Raw genomic sequence first — 9,184 nt, 5'->3', positions numbered from 1 at the left:
TTTTTTTTTTTTTTTTTTCTCTCACTGAGTTTATTGGTACTTTTTAAGTATACAGTATAATTACGTTTATCATTGGGATCTTGTACCTTTACATAACAGATCTTGCCCAGCATTCACTCCTTATAAGAGCTATGTCTGGGCTGGGAGTGGTGGTGCTCACCTCTAATCCCAGCAGTCTGGGAGGCTGAGGCAGGAGTATTGCAAATTTGAGCCCAGCTTGGTGAATTTAACATCTTAGTGAGACTGTGTTTATTAATTAACAAAAAACTTGAAAAAACAAGGACTGAGCATATAGTTCAGTGGGAAGGATCTGGGTCAAGTCCACAATACTGCAAAACAGAAAGGGGAAAAAAACCCTAATTGTGCACTTGGGGATGGCCTTCCCACTAATGTCCGTGCTTCGTGAGAATCTGCGTTGATGTGTCCCCGCCTGTGGTCTCGTTCTTGTGACATCACAGGACACTGGCTTCTGTCTGGATCAGCATCTTTCCCCTCGTAGATCATGGAGATGTTCTCAACACCTTGCTCTCTCTCACTTGTAAAGTCACTGATACAGAGCAGTGGATTTGGGTCAGACAAGCAGAAGGAACGAAAGGTACAGGAAGGTGCTGTCCCGTCTCCTGTCAGTTGGGAGCCAACCAGTACGACCTGGGCTCCAGCGTTTGGCTGCTGTGCCTGTCCCTTGTCATCATCACTGATGATCGTGCCCCTTACGCAGTGGGGGCTTTACTTAGTGCCCCAAACACAGTGTATTTTAGGAGGTGCAGTCGCCATCCTGCTGGCCAGGGTGCTCAGGATGGTGGTGGCAGTTTACCTCAGTCACGGGTCTGGGAAGGATCTGCACCAGAACCAGAGCCAGCACTGTTTCCAGAGTACAGCCCCTGCGCATTCATTATATGCTATGCTCTATTGCCACGTAAAAATGATTTGTTTGCTGTTAGTAAACTTGCTTTTCCTGTTGGATTGAGTATATAACAAAAAAAAGTTGTTGTCCACAGTCTCAAGGCGTTGCTAAGGGGAAATAGAGCAGCATACAGCCTTTGTCCTTTGGCCCACTTTGGTCTCAAGCATTTAGGGTACAGGAATGTGTTTTCCTGGAAGAGGGTCCCGTTGCCCTGTGATAATTGGCATGACACCTCAGTGGATACTTGGGTGCCTGGGCAGACTGGAGACAGAAGAGAGAGGAGTTATATGAAAGCCGACAGAAGTACACATGCAGAACATGGGAGGCAGGCCTGGCAGGTGGCTCAGTGGTAGAGCCTGGATACCTATTACCGCTAATAAGAAAAGATGAAGGAAGGAAAGAAAACGATATAGGAAGCAGTGAGGCCTCTGCCGGCTCTGAGCTGTGTGGGCAGCCAGTGTTGCTGAGAAAGGCACAGGGGCTCTGAGGGCCTTACTGCGGGGCTTTAGTGAACTGGAGGACTCTGAGGGGTTCGTCGGGCTGGCAGGAAGACTTTCCTGGGAGCAGTGGAGGGTCTGAGGCCAGTTCACCCAGAAAGGATAGACACAGTTAGGAGAAGACATCAAGTAGCAGTCTTGGCGCTGTCCTGGTTCTGAGGGACAAGGACCCATCAAGGTGAGGAACAGAACAGTAGGTCCGGTCTGGTGTGGCTTTCCCAGTGGAGTGTGTCGTCCCAGACAGGTTTACTAGGGACACGCAGCTCCCCAGCCTGTCCTCGGCTACGCCTTTGGTATCTGTAATCCTCCGTGACAGCTAACAAAGTCCAAGTAAGCATTCATATGTTTTATTAATTTATCACTTCTGTGTGTTGTCCTTTGAGGCCAAGAACTATAAATATCTATTTTTAAGCTTCTGTAGGTCTTAAGGTATTACAATACAAACACAAGGAAAACAGCCTAACGCCACTGGTAATTTTGGGGAGCACACATGTGCCTTCAGTGACCACACCAGGCTGGTTCCACAAAGACCCTGTCTGCGCTGTCGCCCCTCACCTCAGGTTCGACACAGACACTGGGCGAACCGGAACCGCTACTCTGACTTCCTCTCCGTGTGCTTTGTTGCCTTCTGTGTATGGAGGGGACTGAGTCGAGGCAGAAACAAATGCTACTGTACCGCAGGGTGTGTCCTGCAGCACACAGGAGCGGTGGAGGGTTGGAGGGGAAAGGAGGCCAGTTGCAAGCTGGGTGTCTTCTAGGTACTTAGGGACACCTCTCTCTCCCTACAGCAACAGATGAACAATTTCAGATTTACTAAAGGCAAGTTACGTGTGTAATTTCACCTAGGAGAGCAACATTTTTGTCTCCCCTGACACGTTTAGAGGACTGGGTGTCGTGCTTGCTCAGGGGCCGTAGGGCACACAGGAGGCCGCACGGGCTTCCTTAGGGAGCCACACAGTGGCCACTGGCTTTGCGCTGTCTGCCTGCCTTGGCCACAGACAGCGCAGGTGTGGCAGCTCAGCGCTGTCTTGAACTCCGGGGCTCCCAGGCCCACGCAGGAGTAGAGTTCTCTTCCGGAGCAGACGGTAGAATTCCTTCAGAGTCCCCGATGCCGCAAGCTACTGACCTAGCAAATTGAAAGTCCCACACAGATCATTTGCAGGTTTAATATGCTCCTCTGTGCTGTTTGCCCAAATAACATCATGAAAGACAATGATCTGTGTTGCAGTCCTGCGAGGAGCGCACGTGTGGAACGGAGGGAACATAACTGGGTGCGCGCCTCTGTCTGGGGACCGCGTTATTATACACGTGCAGCCCCATTTTATTTAGGGCCGTGTAAAACCTCCCACCACGGAAGCAATTGCAGCTCCCAGCCAGCTACACGGTGCCTAACCTGAGTCTCTTCGGAAGAATCACACAATAAATAAGCCAGATCCTAACACGCTTACACACACACATCTTGTCTTTATGGAAGATGGCTGCTAATCCATGATCATTTTTTTTCCCAGAAACAGGTTTTATGATAATATAGTAAAAATATTAAATTAGAAAATGCCTCACTAAGGGTTATAAAACCTTACTATACTAGAGATAGGTAATTATCCCCTCTACAGCCTAAATGACAGTTTAAAAGAAATAAAAATGTTAGTGCTCATTACTTGCTTTTGTAGGTTGCAATAAAGGGTGAGTTAAATTTTAATTCAAGGAAGAACCCCTCTATCGACCTTCTACCTTAGGTGCACATCCTGTTAATTACACTGTCGCTTATTCTCCTCTATGATACCAACATTAATGTACTTTCCACAGTGGACGTTCCCACTGGCCACAGAGAGCTCGAGTGTAAGGGGAAGGGGAACAAAGCATTTAAGACCAGTGCTCCAGAGCCGGGAGTCCTAATGTGATCGGAGCAGGAGTTGTGTATTTTTTTGTTAAGAAGCCCAAGTTCATTATGCATAGCCTTAAGGGGGCCCGAAGCCTTAAACTCTGCTCTTGGCCTGGTGAATCGGATGGAGACAGGGTTAACCTGAGGGATGGATGGTGCAGCCCCTCTGCACAGCCAGGCCCAGTCAGGTAGGCACCAGAGGGGAACTGTGCCTGCCCTAGAAGCAGCCAGCCCGGCCTGGTGCCCCTTTTGGTTGCCTAGTTTCCATTTTGTTTTCCTTGGGATGGCATAAGGGCTTTGGACCCAGTTTGTTTATTCTCAGATGTTTTGGTCTTTCCCTCAGCGCTGACCCCAGGTCTAGTGCCTGGGGAAAGCTCTGTGGCCCCATCAGGACGCCGTCTTGGTCCCAGTGCACAAACACTTTCCCAGGAGAAAGTAGCCATGGAGTCGCTGTCCAGGTGAGCAGCAGGTGGCCCGGCCCTGGGCAGGGTGAGCTAGGACACAAGCATAGGGCATTGGGATGAGTAAGGGGGCTAAGAAACACCCAAGGACTGGGTGAGAGGTCTCCCTTGGAGGTCAGATGGGCTCTAGGTCTTTTATTTTTATGTTTTGGTACTGGGGATTGAACTTGGGACCTTGTGCTTGCAAGAGCAGGTGGTGGCACCACTGAGCTAACTCCCGGGCCCCAGGTCTTTATCTTTAACCAAATTGCAGGAGAATGTTGGTTGTGAGCTGGTAGATGATTAAAAGCAATTTTCAGTGGAAGGTCACTGTGTGGGGTTTTGGGGAGGGAATTGCTATATACAGTAACTCAGAAAGAATGAGAAGAATCAAGTGACATTCTTATGACAAAACTCCTATCCTTATCTCCTTTCTCTTATGACAGGACTTTGCAGTACATACAGCTATGCCCCAAAATACAAAAAACCAGATAGAATTGCTGCTGAACCCTTTTCGTTCTGCTAATAAGTAATATGCATAGACAGACCCATGAGCAAATGGAAGAAAAGCTTTATCTATATAACTAGGTGCATTTCTAATAACATTTTACAAATTTATAGTACACTTTTACTGAAGTTATAAAACACGATTATTGTCTATATTTGCATCCTAAAATAGTTATAATGATAATGCAATCCAGAAGAAACATTTTAATCACTTAAGAGAGTTATTGTCTCAAGAAATTAAAATGTTTGCATTCCCATTTTTAAATTTCAAAAATTTCAGGAATATTCTATTTACATACCTATTTTTGTGGCCAAGAAATATAATATAGTGATCAATAAAAGACTTTCAAGCATAAAACAATTACATTAGAACAAAAATCTGTAGGGAAAAGTCAGATGGAAATACGAGTTTATAAGGAAAACTGCTGTACGATTTCCAAGTTAAAGAGTGTCTGTCTGAGCGAATGATGGTGGGTGGCAAATGAGTGTGCATAGCAATTCCATTGGGTGCATTAGAAATGGGATATAAGGCTTTTATTTTCAAAGTTAATATTCACAACATTCTGATAATTATATCCTTGTGACAGTTTAAACTTACTCTGAAAAACAACACGGCATCCTAATACGCGTGAGGGGACAAGTGAGGGTTTTGTGAGCCTGTTTCCGGCCATGCCAGAGCCCAGCAGCACTGGCGCCCTGCACAGTGGGGCGGGCCGTGCTGCGGGCATTGTGGGCCCAAGGAGAGTCACCCAGCTGTCCTGGAGCTGCAACTGAGGGCGGGGAGCGGGGAGCTGATGCCAGCCGGTCGCTGAGGGGTGGCGCAGGGTGGCTGGGGTGCTCTGCAGGCGCACACAGCAGCCGCTGGGTGCTGGGCGAGGAGGGCAGCTTGGGAACGGTCCTTTCCTTATCCATGTCTTCAGTCTCCCCCACCAAACCCAGTTGCTTTGCTGGGAGCAGCTGCGTGCGTTTGTCAGCTTTGCACATCTGAGTGTGAAATGATGCCCGATCAAAACACGGGTTCAGTATTTCCCTCTCTGCTCCCGACTCACGGACCCCGCTGCAGACGGGAACTGCTGCCTTTGGCCCAGGCGCTGCATCACCGCTGCATCACCGGCCGAGTGAAGCATTTGCTCTGTTTGCTCGGGGTAATGACGGGGTCTGGCGCGGTGAGCAAGGCTGAATGGCGCCGAGCCTGGCATAGCCCTCTCCTCAGCAGTGCCGTCTTAAAGTCATGCTGTCCTTTTAGTCATGGCCCCTCTCTCCTTCAGGCCATTTATTTTGTTGTTGTTGAAATGTCCAGAGAGACTTGTGCTTCTTGGCAAATGGGCAGGCGCAGTGTGAAGTGAGGGCCTGGCTGCTGCTGTCCTGGTGATTGGGAAGGGAGGCTGTGCTCACTTACACTGCGGCCAGGCCTCCTGTCTGGGCTCTGGGCTTTGGAGGGCGAGGCCGACAGATGTGGACAGCAGGGAACAGAGACCGAGGACAGAGACAGAGGAGCCAGAGTCCTTTTGTCCAGAGGCCTCTGGGCTGGTTGGTAGTTCAGGAGGAGGTGCCATCAAGTTCTTACAGCAGAATTTCCGTAATTAAATTGGAGACCCAGTGTTTTTTGGTCCACACTTTCCCTGCCTGTCCTCAACATGACAAGGCTAGTTCACATTTTGGCTTCTGTGGTTTCTTCTTCAAGATTTTCACTTTCTGCTTTTTTAAAAGCTTTGGCATGCTATTGCTATTGCCAAGTTTTCTCATTTTTGTACCTCTGTTCCTCTCCAAACCAAAGCACAGTGATCTCTGAGAAAGACTAGCAAGCTTTTTGTGTTGAAGTCTTACTAAACTAAAATATGTGTTTGGAAGATTGTTTTTTTTGGGGGGGGTCCTCATTGAGTTTATTGGTACATTTTAGGTATACAGCACAGTTACATTCATCATTGGGATCTTGTACCTTTACCTGACAGGTCTTGGTTCTCATCTTTTCCCCTTGTCCCTGCCCTCCCTTCACCCCCTCCTCCCCTCCCCATTTACAAACACTTTATTTCCATTTTTTCATTTTCTATTTTTTTCTTTCCCTTATTCCCTTTCCCCTACCCTTCCCACTTCCCCTACACCTTTAGTCCTTTTCTTCCTATTTCACATTGTCATTTATCTCATAGGATCTTGTGTACTAGTATAGTTTGTTCACACCTGAGAAACTATTTGGGTTTTTTGGTTTTTTGTAAAGTTCTCAGACTGAGAACACTTTGGGAAGAATGTTTTAACAAGATGGCAGAGTCTATTCTTGGTTAGATCTGGAAATACCAGAGCTGGTGTAGTTTTCTTCTAGGGTTCCAGCTCCCCAGCCCATCACCTCAGCCCACTGCCTGCCCACTTGATCCCCGCAGGGGAAAGTGTTATGGAGCGGCCTGCACGGAAGGGCCCCAGGTCTTGGCAGATGCCAGATCAGTGTTGTATTGTTACACTTAATAACAAGGAGAGGTTGGAAGTGATAATTTACTCAATTTTCAGAAACCCAAAACGATACTAGCATGTTTGAATTGTTTTAAAGGTCAGAATCCAACTTTAGAAATAAATTAGCCAATCAAATTTGTTCGACTGAGACCCAGGAGGGGGCGGGGAGTGAAGAACCTTGGTTCTACTCCTGAACTGCTGCACATAGGATCGTCATTGGAATCTTGTTGCTGGGTCATTTTCATTGTTTTTCAAGTACTGCCAAGACCAAGAAAATGTATGGAAACTAAATTATATCCCCTGCATCCCGTGTGTGATTGAATCGTCCTCGTCGTGTGGCGGTCTCATACATTCTATTAAAATATTCAGTCTTGTTTTCTTCCTTGAAGAGCCTGTCTGCAAAGGGCAAACTACAGAAGACTCATTCCCTGGAGACAGGGTATCCAGCCCCACTGGACTGTTTACATATTTTACTCTATTTGATTGGCTGCTTCTGGGTCTCTTCCTTCTGTTGGATTTGTGAATAAGAGCTGTGAGATGCATTTTTTAATTACATGGCTGTGTTTTCAATTGAAGAAATAGATGAGGGTATTTCCCAGCTTCTTTTTAACCTTGAAAAGTTAACCAATTTGCTTCATTTGTCCTCCAGGACAGAGTTGTATCGATCTCTTTTTGGGCAGCTCAACCCTCCTGCCACAAGCCCTGGGGAGTGACGTTGCCTGTTCCCCTGCCACAGGACTCTGACACCGACCGTCCCAACCCAACGGAGGCAGCCCCGACCTGATGGGGAATCAGTGCCTCGTACGTGTGCTGACACCGCCACCTCCTGTGTCCTTTCCCCATCACAAATAAAGAGTATCGTCACTGCCATCCCCACGTGTGATTTCTTGTGTGATTTTTCTGAGAGTAAGTCTGATTCAGAGCTCAGTAGTGGCTCATTTGTTGGGAGGGCTATTTTAGAGTTAAATGAATGGCCTCGTGCTGTATTAAACTCTGTGTTTTGTTTATGCCTCCATCCGTTAACCGGTGCTTAGGTTGTTTCCACACTGGGCTGTTGGGAACAGTGTTGCAGTGCCGCATTTCCTCGTGCGTACGGATTTCCATTGGGTCAGAACACACCCAGAAGAGGATTGCTGCATCATATGTGTGGGGCACTTTTACATGGAGTTTGCTGATTTTACTTTGTGTGAGTTGTACCTCACGGGTGCTGAGCACATGATCTCCCAGCCCTATTTTTGGTTCTTTTTTAGTAGTCCTGGGGATTGAACCCAGGGCCTCACACATAGTAGGCAAGCGCTCTACCACTAAGCTGCATCCCCAGCTTTTCATATTTTGAGACACATCTTGCTAAATTACCTGGGCTAGCCTCAAACTTGGAATCTTCCTGCCTCATCCTCCTAACTTGGATTACAGACATGTGCCACCACACTCAGCTAATACTAACTTTTAAATACCAAAAGAAGTGATTCTGGGCAGGATGCTGCTCTCAGTGGGTGTTGTCATAGCTCGGATGATCTGCAAAAACCTGTAAGCTGGCCCAGGGGACTGTAACTCAGTGGTATTTGCCTATTTGCCCACTAAACACAGGTCTCCGACTCTTTTATCTCTTCTTTCACAGAGGTTTGCCCAGGGTCCTTTCCTACTCTCTCCATTCCTAAATCACTTTATTGAGATGAGCTCTGGTGTAAATCTAGCAGGAGGAGATGATTCACTTGTTTTTCATCCAGAGGTCAAAAGCTGGAAATTAAATCCCCATAAGGGGGATTTATTGGCCTGCTGTGGTCAATATGCAGTGGAGATTATCTTGCATAAGTAATGTGTGCATGGGTGACCTGTGTTCCACCACTGATATCTTACAGCTCCTTTGCCCAAATTTTTTACTTCGAGAGGAGAAATGTTGAATCCAGGCAACTAAATGCAGTTGTAGAGTCAGGTTTTGATTTTTTTTTAAATAATATTAGAACTGAGTGACAGATTTCCATGCACAGAAATCCTGTGCCGCCGACTCAGTGTCAGTGGGGACTGCCTCACGTTGGAGATTGCCCCGTGGTGCCTAAAGGCTGCACCCCAAAGCAAATGAGTCCTGAGTGAAATCTGCATCAGTTTTTACAGAAGTGTGTCTGCTGAGCTCAGGATGGGGCAAATAGGGCAGAGGGTTTCCTAGCTTCTGTTAATTGGTGGTGCTCACGCGCGGTGGTGGTTTTTCTTGTCTCAGCAGTTGCCTCTTGGACTTGACTGTCAAGGAAGTGCTTAATCTCCAGCTTGTCCTCTGTTACCCAGAAGATCAGCAGAAATCTGAGTCCCCCACATTCACCCCTTTTGAAATTCACCACTTTTGAAAATACAGAGCCTGGCCGGGCATGGTAGCACATGCCTGTAATCCCAGCACTTGGGAAGCTAAGGCAGGAGGATCACTGTGAGTTTGAGACCAGCCTGAGCTACATAGTGAGTTACAGGTCAGTCTCACTACATAGTGAGATCCTGTCTCAAAAAAAAAAAAAAAAAAAAAAAA

The 9,184-nt window shown here is 47.1% G+C and overlaps 1 protein-coding gene across 1 annotated transcript in view; it reads left to right on the top strand.

Annotated features, from left to right (window-relative positions):
• The window catches only part of Aatf (apoptosis antagonizing transcription factor), a 97,436-nt gene extending 89,894 nt beyond the window's left edge, over nucleotides 1-7,542 (top strand). The window contains exon 12 of the mRNA XM_010626797.2: nucleotides 7,322-7,542. Coding sequence (XP_010625099.1) covers nucleotides 7,322-7,385 — 64 coding nt within the window. The 3' untranslated portion in view covers nucleotides 7,386-7,542. The remainder of the gene's footprint in view (nucleotides 1-7,321) is intronic.
• Nucleotides 7,543-9,184: the final 1,642 nt, after the last annotated feature.

This window comes from Fukomys damarensis, unplaced genomic scaffold, assembly GCF_012274545.1.
Source record: "Fukomys damarensis isolate Sample0158 unplaced genomic scaffold, DMR_v1.0_HiC HiC_scaffold_13, whole genome shotgun sequence".
Classification (NCBI taxonomy): Eukaryota; Metazoa; Chordata; class Mammalia; order Rodentia; family Bathyergidae; genus Fukomys; species Fukomys damarensis.
The sequence above is the reverse complement of the archived record's forward strand: the minus strand, read 5'-3'. Positions and strand labels throughout refer to the sequence as shown.